This window comes from Taeniopygia guttata, chromosome 1A (assembly GCF_048771995.1).
Source record: "Taeniopygia guttata chromosome 1A, bTaeGut7.mat, whole genome shotgun sequence".
Lineage (NCBI taxonomy): Eukaryota > Metazoa > Chordata > Aves > Passeriformes > Estrildidae > Taeniopygia > Taeniopygia guttata.
The window spans coordinates 59772068-59787508 of NC_133025.1; the positions used below are offsets into that span (position 1 = coordinate 59772068).

The window sequence follows — 15441 nt, forward strand, 5'->3', positions numbered from 1 at the left end:
TAGTGATAAAGTAAATAAATCTGTATACATTCAGAAAGAAAATCCTTTTGCAGGAGGAAACGGACAACTGTTTTCTGGGAAAATTTCTAAGTTGCTTCAAAAAAACCAAGAGTTCCTATGTGTGATGATAATGTTAAAAGGAAAACAGAACATCAAAGAGTAAGCACATTTACTTTCTTTTCACATAAATGCACTTACACACCACCATGCACACTCTCCTTTGATGACTAGCATTTAACAAAAGTGATTTCAAGAAATCATTAAAAATCTTTTTCTTCCTAAAAACCTTGAATCTCAAACACAAATCCAATTCTAACAATGATTATTAAGGGTTTGGCTAGGCCCCCCTGCAGAAAAGCTGCAGCTGTGTAAGACATTGCTACAGCTCAGCTGTTCAGTGTCCCTTCTTTCCACACATTGATATATATATATTTATATATATATCAATCATATATGGGTCATTTGAGAATCCCTTGTTGCTTTAGTGCACAGCCAGGGCAGCTAAATCTATTTCTGCAACACTGACTGTGATCTTGGTGAACAGTAGCTGAATGCTCTCATTCAGCTTGAGGGCACTGTGGGGGATGACACCCCAGCTTTTCCATCACCCACTCTGGCTCTCCTCTTCAGGGCTTTTTTTCCTCAAGGACATGAAAGTTATTTAGAGGCTCCTCTCAGGCAGCAACAATTCAAACAATTTTCTATATTGCTCGCTCACAATCCTGATTCAGCTCTAAATAGATTCCCAACTGAAAGTTCATGCATAGCATTTTTTGAGTTGCATTAAAGCTAGATGGGTGCAGAATGACATGCACTGATGCTGAAGACTCCAAAGTACTGCACTATTATTCAGGTATTTTCCTGTTGCAGACATTTTGGAGGAGAGATGTCAACCCTATGGAGTCCAACAAAATGAACTCTCCAGGTGTCTGAATTTGGAAACATTTCCCAGTTGGAATTAGTATTGAAGAAACATGGGCTTACCTGCTAAAGGAAGATGAAAACAGCACTGAATAGTAAACAGGGAAGACTCTGCAGCAGGTTTCCAAGAGTCAACATGAAAATTCTTGACAGGTAATACAAACTGGTTGAAAAAAGTCAGGCCCTTGCAAAAAAAGTCACCTCTGCAACAAAAGACGAAAAAAAGAGCAGTATTGTAAATATTGCTATTCTACAATGTATTTCAAGAGTGCACTAATAAACCCATGATGACATAGGTAATACAAGCACAATAATCAGTGCTGTTCTACCTCACTGCTGACTCAAATATCTCTTATTGCACTTCTCCCTTTTCTGTTTTATTTTCTTCACAGAGAGGAATTCACTGGCACCGACATTAAAAGCTACACTTACCTCTAAAGAAGGTAAGAAAGCTTCCATGGGCACAGACAGTGCAAGCAGTTCTGTGTCCCAACATTAAGGAGATTACAGAAAAAGGTCTGAAATATGCTGCATGATCTACTGCAATCAGCTTCAGAGGGCAGATGTCCTGAAAGGCCCAAGAAAGTCTTAAATGCATCATTTAGAAATACTGGGAATTCTATTTTAGGGCTTCAAATGATGGGTACAGTATCACTGCTTGCCCTGGGCTGGTCTTGAAGTGTCCATCTGGGGTGACTATTAACACAGTTAACAATCCCAGAGTAGATAAATAGGTGAGGCACAGAATTAAGAATTATATGACTTCTAACCCCAACATAAACACCTCCATAATTTAAAGATATTTTTGCAAATAACTTGCCAATAAATATAGAACACTATTAGGAAAATAATATACATGTATATATATATATATATACACATACATACACACACAAATATATATATATACATATACATGCACATACATACATACACCATACACACAGATACACGGTGGGATTCACATGCATCCACATTCTCAGTACAGTTCTTCATGCCTTACACTTTGCATAGTATTTAGTACCAACTCTAACACACTTCTAAATTTAACTACAAATATATATATGTCCTTTTTGGCTTAGTTCATCCTGGGTATAAATCACTCTTGCTTTTGTTTTGTGACATTTCATACTCACTTTGCAAGGATGTGACTGCATGTGTTTAAAAATATGTATTTTAAATTTAACCTTTGCTGCACTAGAGAGAACGAAACAATCCCCTTATACTCCCCCCTTGTCTGCTTCAGGAGCATCAGCTTCGTTCTGTTATCCCTTATTTTAGGCGAACTCAGAGGTGTTAGCTGAGCGTTTGAAAACTGCTCTGATGGGATGGGAGGTCCCACTGATGCGCTGAGGCATCAGCAGGCTCAGTCAGATCTGACTTACAAGATGGACCCTGGGCAATATGTGGCTGACACCATCAATATTATTTAGCTAAAAATACACGACTGAGACGCTGATGCCATCTGTTTAACACCAAACCGACTGCTTTAGAAACTTCCACATAACCTTGTGCAGTTACCTGCAAGAAATCTAGCATTTTAAAAATCTTTCCCAGCTGACATAAACAGAGACTTGGTTGTAGGGTATTTTATGGGAAACCCTCCCAGCCAAGGTGAGGGCTCTGGCCAAGCCCTGGTCCCTCCTGGTTGGGAAGTGTACCATCATATCCAGGAGTTTCTGTGATAAAATACAACCAAGCCACTCTGACTTGCTGCTTTGTGCCTATAAACGCTGGACCCACTTTTGGGGTGAATTTCAGACCTCACCTGTGTGTGGAAGCACTGTGTAGGATTTTCTCAGTTGCCAGGAAGGGTTCTCCAGGTCCTTGCTGTGAAACAGGGCTCCCCAGGACTGCAGGCTCTGGATGATGGTGCAGTATTTAGGCAATTGCTGATGTATCTCTCTCAATCACTATCCTTTCTCTTGTATAGTAATGATTAGGAGCATTACCTTTCTCACTTTTGCTTGTTGCTAAAGCCAAGCCTGCAGTTTTACTGGATGTATCATTTTACTTTTGTGTTCCTTTAAAATTCACAGTAAAATAAGACTATTCTTTCCACTGGTGTCTGTCCTTTAAATCGCCCCCATCAATTGGCAGAACACTTCCTGACTTCAGACAGATATTATCAACAGAGAGCACAATAATAGCTAGTTGGTTCTCAAAAAAATGGAGTGCTTTTGGGTATGAAAATAGTGTTTTGCTTGGAGAACCTGCTTTGACATTTCTATGCTAGCAGATTAAAAAAAAAATCCTCAGTTTTGCCTATAACCAGTGATAATTTCATCAGCCAGCATTAGAAACCTACATCATAGTGCTACTCTTCGGGATTTAAGGGGGTCATTTCAGAATAAAATTCCACTGCCTTTTTTACTTAAACTGACCTAACTTTGATGATTAAAGATCAGCTATTCCATCAGTACAAGCATGAAGTATGAGGTTTTTAAAAATATTTGTTGAAATACATTTATCTTGCCTTTATCTAACATTCAGTATATCTAAACTACTTATAGGTTCAGGAGAAAAAGAGAATGCCTAGAAAAACCCAACCCATGATGCTGTTGCTTAGAAGTTCCAGGAGACTGCAATTAAATATTCCTTCTTCCAGATGAGCAGTCAGTGCATTCTTTTGACAGATAAAGCAAATGAAGATTTCATTTGTCATCAAGTGTTGACACCACCCCTTAAACCAAACACTTCCCAGAAGCAGAATTTCAGAATTGCATGACAATTTTCCCAGGCACACACTGCAGGACTCCCTTCCCACTCCAGAGATAGCACCACAGCGAGGCTCTCAGAAGAATCCCTGTTAATGACCCAAAATTACCTTCAGGCTGTAGCTTTAGACACCTCCTGACCAGCATGGACAGAAACAACTCCAGAGGTTTTTGAACCCTAAAGCTGCCACAAAATCCAGACTCATCTCCAACTGCTCTGAGCTACAGGGCAGTACAATTTCCAAGTAAATGCTACATGGAGGCAGAGGAGGAAAAGGTGTAGTGTGGTTAGTGATGGCGTTTGTGAACTTGTTCAAAACCAAAATGCTACTCCTGGCAGCCTGTTTCTGTTGCATGTATTCTGACTTTCTTTTCTTTTGCATTAATTACACTTAGTCAGCTTTTATATCTCTGAGGACATAAACTAATGAAGATCAAAACCTAAAGGAAATAATTCTCTTGAAAATTCTTTGTGCTACTCTTAAAAGAAGCCAGATGAAAAAGTTCTAGAAAGGTCTGCATTACAAAGTGTCAAATTTAACTCCGGAGACAAAGAGAAAGCTAGAATGTACTAAAAACAAAAATGAAAATTTAAGGGGCTGATTACAGGATTAACATGGTCTAAAAGCATGAATGTATCCCCCATCTTACCTCAGATTATGACTTTTTCAATACTCAAGGCTCCTACTTAAAAGCTCTCTTCATACTCACACAGCTCCAGGAATTCGTATTTAGAATCTCTCATTCTTCACTTCCCATAGACTGACTCTGAAACATTAAGGACAAACTGATCACAGGAACAATGATGCACAGATCCCTGCCAGCCGCCTAAATGGGTGAGTGGTGATGTTCCACTTTGCATAGAGCACCAAGTGCACTGCCTTCCACAGCACCCTAAGCTGAATTCATATTCGGCTAAGTGAAAACACCTCACAAGTGAAGCTTCCAAATGCAACTGTCAGCATTTCCACACTGCAAGTAGGCTGTGAATTTAATCTTGGAGGTAGAAGAGTAACACATTTTTCAAGGGGTGAACTACAATTTAACAAAACAGATACAAAAACCATAGTGATGGCAATGTTCCTCAAATTAATAAAAGTCTTTATAGACTGAGATTTTTAAATCTTTCTGCACGGTCTTAGCTCTGCCTTAATGAAAATCATAGAAAAATATCGAACAATTTTGGCAGGAAAAGACTAGAAAATCCTATTCATAGTGTGCATAATTCTAAGTTAAGTTCACCTTTGATGTATTAGTGCCTTGGTTTACAGGCTGGCCATTTTTAAGTCTCACATTAAAGTACACATCCCACAGTGATTTCAATAAACATTAAAGCTTCAGGTTAACTCAAGGAGAAGAGCTCTTCTATGGGTGGGCGCAGCACAACTACACACTAGAAGTTCCCTTTGAATTCTCCATGAGCTCTTTCAGGACAAAACAGAGAAAAGTCTCTCCTTTGCTTCCATTAAAGCACTTGAACTCATGAATTTTTGAAGTAGCATTTAAAGGCTTTTAATGCTAGAGGATGCAGTGAGCATAAACGAGGTCATTTTGCAAGAATTTCAGTCAAGAACCTGCTGGATCTCCTTTCCTGGCTCAGTCTCTTTAGGAATCTCAGAGACAAAAACTGTCAACTGTTTTCCCCCTGAATTTGACAACTGAACAAATCCTGGCAGCAGCCTGGCACTACCTCTGCAGCAACACTTCTCTGCCCACCAAAAAAAAAAAAAAAAAAAAAAACAACATTCCACTTCATCCTCCTTTGCTTTTGACTGAAATGCCAAATGCCAACATCAACATTTCTTATTGGCATCCTTCCTCATTCCCAAGAACTGTAGGAGGTGGGAAAAGAAAATGGGAACATGTCAATTTGTCCTCCTATTTATAAACAATTCCAAAGAATTCCTGCTGCACAGGGAGGGGTGCTGCTCAGCCATCCTCACCCAGTGAGCCCAGGGCACAAACTGTCTGCTGAGGTGTCAGACCCCACTGGAAAACATCTTCAACAACAGCAGCTTCCTGTTAAGAACAATAGCAACCCTCTAAGGAGATGAAGACAGTGATGGATCCTGGGCAACTTGGACTCACAGGCAGCCTAGAGAAACAAATCTCACTCTTCTCATCCAAGGCACTGCTCCTGGCACGGCCAGCAGCGAGCAAGCCTGGGAAGGAGCATGAGGAGAGGAAGAGGCATCTGACAGCAGGGCAGAGCCAAGAGTGACTTCCAGTGCAGCAGGGACTCACAGTCTGCATTGCAAAAAAGGAATTATTAAGTCACAACTCACAAACCCCCTTGACAACTTTATCTCTTTTCACACTTCTGTAGACTTTGCTGAACACGCTCTAAAAATCACCAAGGTTATAATGAATATCCCTACTCAAACCACCAGGCTTCTGGCACACCACCTTTCAGAAATCCACCTCTCACAAGGCTCTATTTTCAGAGCAGAGCTGACCTTACTTATTTCCATGGTGGGGATCACAGTCAATGCCAGCAATGGCACCAGATAGAGGCATATGGAGAATATGTAGTGGAGTTTCACAAGACATGCTCACAAGGCCCCAGTGACAAACAAAAACTTTGAATTGATGGCAGTGATTGGGCAAAAGGAAAGGAAAGGAAAACATTATAATTTTCAATTCCCAGGGCCACTATGACTACAGGGAAACATTAAAAAGAAAAAAGGAAAAATAAAGAGAGTTCAAGCCTTACATGGACAGCATTCTACCGTCATGAATCCTGAAAACAGAAATAATTGTCACTTGCATTTAATAGTGTGAGGGAAACATTAAAAAAAAATTAATAAGAATATTAAGCAGGCAGTTCATCCTAAGTTCATTAGAGATGGCTTTCAAGTCTGCAAAGAGAAACTTAAGAAATGATGCCAATACTATCCCTCCTGCCCTACCAAAGCAAGGATGGTCGTGGGGCTGCGTTTCACTGTTGCTGTGTAAATCGAGCAGCTCTGCTGGTATCAGCTCTGCTGCCAAGGGAGGTGAAGCTTCGCTGAAGCTGCCAGATAGAAGAGTAAGATAACTTTCTGCTCCAGCAGCCTTGCAGATTTTGAAGAAAGGCAGCAAATAGCTGGGGGCAGCAACTTCTTATATTTCCTCTGACAATTCTACCGCATTCTGAGACTCAGATTCTGACTCTGCATGAGATGGCAGCTGCTTAGTCAAAAGCTTCCCCAGGAAAACCAGAAATATGAGAACACAGCCTGCATCTGCTGCTGTTTTCAGAGCACACACTACTGCCTGAACCCCTTGAGAATAACAGAAGAAAAGGATATAAAAGAAGCTTTTGCCTCCTGTCCAGTGAGGACGATATGCCTGGACATCAGAGAACAAATCACTGAGGGAGGGACAGAGCGGGTCTCTCCTCTCTCAGCTCTCAAAGGCTGGGGAGGTGTGAGTAAAGGCCTGGGACTTCTACAGAGGGTGCCAAGTTCATGGCTCCATTGATTCTCCATAGCTGAAAGCAGCCAGAGGCTGGATAAGCTGTGCACCAAAGTTAGGACTTGGTGTGCTGGAGGCAGCATGTAGGGAATGATTTTGGGGACAAAAAAAGAAGAGCTGAATAGAAGTAGCAGCAATTACAGAGCTATCATAAAAAGCACTTGGATTCAACTCAGCTATCTTTTTGTGCCCCTGCCATCACTAATTTATAGTCCCACACTGCAAATATACATGATGTAAAGACTGCCATCCCATCATGACCTCTGAACAGTTCTGAGAGACACCTTGAGCCTCTAAACCATATTCAGATCTCCTGTAATGACTCAGTTGCAGACCTATTCTCAGGGATTCACAACTGCCTGAATGGTCCTACATGAGGCTCAGGAAGGGACACTTGCCCACGACTCATGTCTGCAAAATCTTTATCATCATTAATAACTCTAGGAGAGGAGTATCCAAAATTGTGTTGTGCTGGATTTTATTTTTTTAGGTTGGGTACACAAAGTATTCTATGCATGTCAACAGCACTGGATCAGGACCCAGGCTGTCATGAGACCACCTCAAAGAGCCTGTGGTCTAGGAGAGAAGAAGTAAACCCCACATTCCTTGCCCTGGGTGAATCCCTCAGATACCTCTTAAGTGCCCAGTTGACATTTCAACAAAGGTATTTACAGCCATTCACAAGAGCACACTATACCTTTGGATTTTTTGTTTAGTTTTCTGTCTCTTACCTTGCAGTTCATGCTTGCCTGTCTTCCACAGCTCTTGATGCAAAGAGCATTTTCCTCACAATTAAAAGGAGAGCATCTTCCACAAATCCCTGGAACTGGGACTGTCAGAAACTGTGCAGCCCTGGGTAGCAGACAGACCCTGAGCTGATGAAGCATTTAAACACATCCTTAACTAATTTTAAGAACAGTAGCAGTACCACTGTAACTCCAACTGGCCATTCCCCTTTGCTTCTAAATAACCTGTCAATGTTCCAAAACTGACTGTGCTGCAAAGACACAGGATTTGATCCAGAAAAAGCATGTGTGCTGAAATGTTTGGCTCCCACATGGTGTAAGTTTCTGAAGAGAAGTGTGAATCGAGAGGGAGAGGATTCTTAAGGTTTTCAAGCAGCTTTGCCTCAGGCTAGATTTTGTGACCAGGCTATTTAGTAGTATTAATTTTCAGCTATTTTGTTCATGATACAAGACATTTGGCTGTCTGCAGTGAGTGGAGAGACAGCAACCTGTCAATGGCAGAGCAGCTGCGCCACTCCAAGCAGACAGATGGCAAGGATGCAGCTCAATTCTCTCCTCCCTTTATTTCCCTCCTATCATCTTACTTCACCCAACCTCCCTCTCCCCCCTGCAGTTATTTCGGTGGGGGAAGGAGATCTACTTGGACCTCAGTGTGCTTAAAGAGCAAATTGTATTTTTGATCCAATTACTTCCTGAGTCTCTGTAGTAGCAATCTGTCCTCACCCCAGACGGAAAGCAAGTGCTGTTGCACAGCTGGTCTGGCAGCAGCAGTGCTGGCAGATGCATGGCAGGCAGGTGTGATGTCGGTCTGGCTCACGACCTGCAAAGAAATCCCTGCCTGCTGCAGAGGGAAGTGTGATTTGGAAGCTGCTCCTGCAGAGTGGCTGGTGGTTCAATCAGAGAAAAGCCTAATGGATGAGTCCACTAATTCTTGGATGGTGCCAGCTGGCACTGGCCTTTCTTGGAGGACTGAAGAAGGCTCTCAGATCCTCACTGGCATCTAGCTGCCATGGTGGTGGGCACACAAACATGAATGCCTCAGGATCATCTTGAGGGCAAAACTGGTATTAGATGAATTAAAGATAAGTAACCTTACCACAAAAAGAAGATAGTAAAATGAACACCAATTCATCAATATAAAGAACAACCTAGGACTTCTTCCCTATACTCCTTCACTTGATAAAGCAGTAATTTATCTTGGACCACCCAACAGGTCGCCAGTTTGTCTGACGTTCTGTACATATTCAAGCTTTTCAAAATAAAACCCTTTTCAGTCTGGGTGATGGTGTCTTTTGCTTCTCCATTTTCACTTGCCAGTTTGGTCTCAGAGACTTCTACTGTTATACTGTCACTCCTACCAAAATTTTCAAGACCACAGAAATCCTCACACACAAATGGATGGATGAGTTTGTTTCCAACAAAGGACAAGGTTTGTTCTCCTGTTCTCTCAGGCCTTCTGCTACTAACACAGCACTCTGTGAGCTTTGTGAGCCTGTACGAAGGTACATGAACAAAAAAGACTCAGCCTCAAGCATCAGACTCTCACCAGGCAAAACAGAGGCAAAGAGCTGATAGAAAAACAATACTATTTGGAGAGGAATGTAAAGGTGAACATTTTGCAGACTACCATGTTATCCAAGCTCACAGGAACCCTCCAGCGCTGCCAGAACAGTTAAACAGATTTATCTAAACCAGTCAAAGCTTCTGCTTGGACACTGTCACCCTGTGCAAACAGGTCGCTTTGGGTGCAAGCAGGAGGGTTAAAGCAGTCACCAGCCTGGGAATCCCTCCTGCCTGGCCAGAAAAGGAGCAGCCAGAGCAGAACTAGAACAGTCACCCTCACTGAAGCATCTCCTATCCACTGGTTAACCTGAGCTTTTTGATTTGACCTCAATTGGCTCTGTTCTGCTAAGCAGACACATGCAAAACTAACTGCTGGCAAAGGGGCACTACTAAACAGCCAAGGCAAAAGGGCCTCTCCAGAATTTAACTGGAAGCAGTAGTTTGCAAAGTTGATGGCAGTGCAGTACCTTTGCTGTGCTTTCTCTGAGTCATCCATCAAAAGCCTCGATGCAAGTTTCTGGTGGGGCAAGGAGAACACAAACCTATGAGCTTGTGAAACATTAGCTCCACTGCCCTTCTGCAAGCAGGTGACAACCCCGTTCAAGTAGAAGAAGTCATTTAAAACCTGAACAAAACTGCTTCTTCAACAAAAGATGACACTGAAGAGTTTTCAAGCTTCCATAAAAACAGAGGAAACACTAGAGATCCAGTATGACAAGTAACCGAAGAACAACACGATTTAACTTTAGATCCAGTGGCACAACCCATCCAGAAGATTTTGCTACACATGAAACCAAACTCTGGAAAATCTTACAAAATTACAATAGCAAAAATTAGGTGATAACTGAAGAGGAGGAAGAATCTGGGTATCAAGGAATACTGGGGAGCTTGTTGAATCTGTGATGGTGGACAATACCAACTGGTAAGAGCTGTAACCTTCACAAAATGCTACTGCCCAACCTCTGTTGAATTCGAGAGCACTGTTTCTCCACTCCTTCCCAGCACGTCAGAGAAGAGTGCTGGGAAGCTGCCAAGGGTCCAGACAAAGCAAACTAAGAGGGGTAACTCCCCAAAAACTAACCCCAAACCTGAAAGATGCTCAAAAGCCTGCACAGACCTAAGCACCATTTCTTAGTCTTGTAATTCAGGGAAAACTCTCTCTGACCATCAAGGGCAATCACACCTTGAAGGTGTGATTACACTCAGTAAAAATTAACCGCAAGTCAGGCAATTTTTCCCCCCAGGTCTTATTGAGCAGGCTCCTAAGCATTTCTGAAATAGCACAAAAGCAGTTGTATTGAAAGACTTAGAATTCTTATTTATTAGGGGTTTTTGTTCATTATTCTCAAACTGCGGAACCTCACTCAAACACTCACAGACCAAAATTCGACAGAGGTAGATGCTGTGGGAATGCAGCAGCACAAAAAAAGATAATTAAGCATTAAGCAAAAACAGAAGCATGTGTTCTCCAAGGATACATTCTAGGCACAATCACTTATGGGTAACTAAAGAACAGTGAAAGCGTTTCCACAAAATCTCACAGCAGGAAGCCAGATGACTCAAAAACAAACCTGAAAACTCCTATATCCTTTCATTTTCAAACAATGAAGGAGAAAAAGTCAAGATGTCACAAAACGCTGGTGGACTCAATTTATGCTATGCTGAGTCAGCATCTCACTAAATTCCAAAGATCACTGAGATGACGATAAGGCAGCAGTTCCCAAGGAAAGATGGGCCAGGTCCTTGGTGCCACGTTCTCCACACAGGGTAAATGCAGCTTTTTTTACTCCTCAGCAGCACTTTACTTAAAGGTAATTAAAACATTAGTTCCATGCCTCAAAATTAATTCTGAAGCCTCAGAAGAACCTGAAAGACTACTATGAATACTGTATGACTGCTACGAAATTCAAGGTTTTCCTTCAGTTTGTTTACTCTATATACACACCAGAAATATCCTGATTTTGCAGAAATATTGATGAGATGATGTTTAGTAGCTCTCACCTGCTAATTAAAGGGCAGGAAAAGAGAGACAGTCTTTCTAAAAGGCTACATTTCTGTCATGACAGTGATGCTCAAAGAAATGAAAAAAAAACCAAAACAAACCCCAGAAAAACCCAGACAAACAAAAGGAGCCCTCAAAAGTGAAAGACAAAATCAAAGTGAAGGGAACACTCTGCCCCTCCCAGCCCTCCAAGTCCATTTTCTTCAGGGATGGAGCAGTCTGTGGGCAGGCCTTCAAGAGCTGATTTAATATGCTGCCTATCTAAGGTGGTGGGATTTGACCAGACATCTTCAAGTTTTGCTAAAGAAAAAAATGCAAGAGCCCCTCTTGCCCTTCCTGTTTTATTACAGTAACAGAAACAGGCTGAGCTAGATCTGGCATGATATTAAAAAAAATCCAACAGAATTAAAGAGGGATATAAGTGCACTTTATTTCCCTTCATAGTCATCTTCAAGCCTTGAAAACTCAGGTTAATCCCTCTTATATGTATTTGTTTCTAATATTTACCAAATTTGACTTCTATCCTGGGACAAAGCTGAGAAAAAGGAGGCAGATAAAGGCTGGAAGAGAATGTGAAACCACCTGCAGAATGAGAGATTAACACAGATGCCTTTGTGCTCATAGAAAACACACAAAGAAATGTGACAGGGGAGACCTGCCAGGGGGCCCTGAAAGCACCGCTGACAGCAGACTGCAGAGGCAGCAGGCAAACCCTCCCTCCCAAACCGGAGGGAGTCAAGGATCCTTGATTCAGTAAAAAGCTCTGCTTGTTTCTGTTTGAGTACACATATTCTCTGTGGAACCAGAGGCCCTCCAGGCCTGGTATTCCCGTAAGAGGAAGGCTCTTCCCCCAGGATGGCACTAGCCAGACTGGCTTCAGGCCCAAACACAAAGGCATTTTGGTGGCTGAACCAGAAATAACTGAAACAAAGACCAGACTTCTGTTCTCCACCAAAGGTGGTGGGTTGAATCGAGTTTTTAAACTGCTTTAGCTCCATGGTGACTTGAGAAGACCTAGGTTTTCTTGGGAATCCTTTCTGCCCTTGTTTCCTGCTGCTACTGTCCCCCACTGCACAACCTTGCTGGGATGAGGCACAAGCTGCATCCAGCTGTGCCGTGCCAGTATCCATCTTTCACTGAGGTACCAGAGAGCTGCACTGCACTTAGGTGAGGTACAGCAGGGCTGGGCATTCTGCATCCTGCCCTAAGTTATCCCATGCATAAAGGATGTAGTAAATATTTCCCTTGTATTTCTTCAAGTTTGCAATATTTGTTCTTAAAAGCTTCCAACATGACCTAGTACCGTAATTCACATGATTTTATCTTTAAGGCTGTTGTTGTTCCATCTATTAAAATGAGCAACAGACAAACATAACCCTAGAGAGTAATAGGTTTACCATAGTAATTTACAGTTCTTACATGGAAGAAACAAACGTAACCAGAGAGGGTGGGGAAGAAGGAGGGATGGGAAGCAGGACAGTGCCAAGACATGACTGTCAGTGATGCTGGATTCAGCTACAGCCTAAGACAGCACTGTTGGCATGGAAAAGCTCCAAGGAAGAGGGCACATGGTGCTGCTGTCCCTAAAAACTCAGTACTGAATAACTGGCACCTTTGGCTATTCTAAATGCACAAGCATCACACAGCTTCTCCCCACTCACTGATTTCTTACCCATGTGCTTCTCTAGAACTCCCCCAAGTCTGCAAGAAGACAGTGCAAGCCCTGGGCCATCGCACCCCCATAGCAGCTACAAGACATGAACACTGAGATGTGTTTGCATCAGGGCTGAAGTCACTATTCCCAGACATCTCCTGTCACCTCCCAAAGAGCCACAATCCATTTAACTTCTTCACAGTAAGCCAAAACCATAATAAATTAAGAACAAAACTGAATATTGGTCTCAGCAGGATCTGCAGCACTCACATCCTAGAGATTTCTGCTCCCAAGGTAGGAAGATAAGGGCTTTGCTGTAGTCAGCAAAAGAAAGTGTTTTAAAGCATAATCAAAGCAAGTCTCTCTTAAACAACTTCAAATAGCCCCTCTGACTTTGCAAATCCTGACTAAGGGCACCATCTTCCAGCACTTGATTCTAGCACAGCATACTGCGCTGCCCAGTGATATGAACTCTCTTCAAACTCCACTAAATCCACTGTTCTTTATCAGCCTTTTTCCTGTTCTTTATCAGCCTAATAAACCTGCTCCACTGCTGTCGCAGTCATACAGGAAGGCGGGACAATGTGCATCATAGTAGATACAGGAGTTAAAAAAAAAAAAAAAACCAACAAAAAAACCCCCACTACCAATAAGGGGGAACCAAAGCAAAGGTTTTTACTTGCTCTTATCTGGGATCTTTGAATGCATGCATAGAGCTCTGCAGGCAGCCAAAGAAGTAGCAATGACTCCTTAAGCTCCCTCGTGTCCCTCCAGAGGTCTCCTAATCACTGGGGCCATCCCAAACCACAACCCGCCACCAGACTGTATGGGATCCCATAAGGAGCTGGGTCATACCCAAAGATCAGATCACTGCCCCAAGTTGTGTAGATATTGTTCAGTAGGGCTTGTAGATAGAAAGTCATTCTGAGCTCTTCAAGGCTCTACCAGGTTTTGCAAAACTGAGATGATCGAGCAGAAATCCCAACAGATGTGGCCTTCACAGCTAGGGAGCGTTCTCTGCATTCCCTATAACAGCATGAAGCAAGGAGCATCCAAGGGTATGTCCCAGAGTTTAAAGCTGCATCCAACCTTCCCAGCAGCTGATGGGATCACCTCAGAGAGGCCATCCAGGGTCTGGCTGGACATGCCATCTCCTGGCTGAAAAGAACGGCAAGCCTCGTACGCATTTGCCACGAGTGGTGTTGGTAGAAGAAATACACAGCCTAGATACACAATGTGTGCTTCTGGAAGTCATAAGCCACGTAATTCCCCAAAGAAGGGTATACCAGCCCTAGGGAGGGCACACTGCACACCCAGCAGAGCAGGGCCCCTGGTTCAGGAGCGGTGGCTCAGCTGTCATGCTCAGTCTGCAAACACCGCGTGTCTGCGTGTTTGTCCATGTACATCTGGGCTCCTGCATAGAAAGCCAAAGGAAAAACAAGGAATGCTCAGGAAAGAGCCTAGCTCAGTGAACTGCCCTACCAGCCACAAGCTCTGCCTCTGAAGCCCTGCTGCCCACAAAATGGCACTCCAGGCTCAAGTCCTCAAGGAGTGAGAGCACGGCACACACAGGAGTCTGTGCTCAGCAATGCAGTGACCTGCAATTGCAGTGTGCTTTTATAATTCTTCTTGCCATAACAGACTTTAGGACAAGAAATGAACCTTTCTAGTTTGACCATCTGTGGGAGAAGCAGGACACCCTTCTTCACAGGATCACACCGTATTAGAGGATTTTAATTTTGTAAGTGTGTTTCTTCTCCTGTTGGTTAACACTGAATGGAGAAGCTGTTGAAAGAAGGCAAGCAAACAAGGAGGCTAACAGGAAGGATACACAACTTCCAAGCATTTATCAGCCTATTGGCTTACATGAGAGCAAAAGCAAGGCAGAGAAGAGAGAAAAGAGCATCACATTTTAGCCTATGCATGCAGATGATAGTTAGTCTTTATAGACTTAAATTCTTGCATCTTCCAACAAGAACAAGAATTTTTTTCACCAACAATGGTGCTCCGTTTTAATTATTTTTCCCCTAAGCTGGAGATTTACTTTCTAAATGTGGCTGAAGTAGCAACTGAGTGTCTGTAGAGGTCTGAGTACAAGGCAGTTAAGAGCAATCTCCCTCACATAGCCATAAAATGGAAGTGTTAATGTGCAAGGCAGGGAATGCTCTTCGCTTTGTGTTTATACTCTGCCTAGCACAGGGTGGTCTCAGTGCCTCAGCCCAGAGGTTTAAAGGCAGAAAAAAAATCACCAATAAACAATAGATACTAAGGCAGATAAACGAGGAACTGGAACTATTTGTTAAATAAGCATGACGAAGGCTAATAAAATTAGCATCCATGGGACTTTCCTGATGTTTCAAAATAATTACAAAGGCCAGGATT

General features: G+C 42.6%; 1 protein-coding gene across 18 annotated transcripts in view; it reads right to left on the minus strand.

The window, feature by feature from the left end:
- The window catches only part of PRR5 (proline rich 5), an 83502-nt gene that overhangs the window by 57091 nt on the left and 10970 nt on the right, over window positions 1-15441 (minus strand). For 7 of the 18 annotated variants that reach the window (XM_072917522.1, XM_072917462.1, XM_072917488.1 and 4 more), the window contains 1 exon segment: window positions 985-1124. The exons of 3 other annotated variants lie outside the window; for them this stretch is intronic. Coding sequence is in view for 2 of the 15 variants with exons in the window: in XM_072917467.1 (XP_072773568.1) it covers window positions 985-1124; window positions 2690-2783; window positions 3749-3785 (271 nt within the window). In the remaining 13 variants the exon portion in view is untranslated. 18 annotated transcript variants of the gene reach the window in all.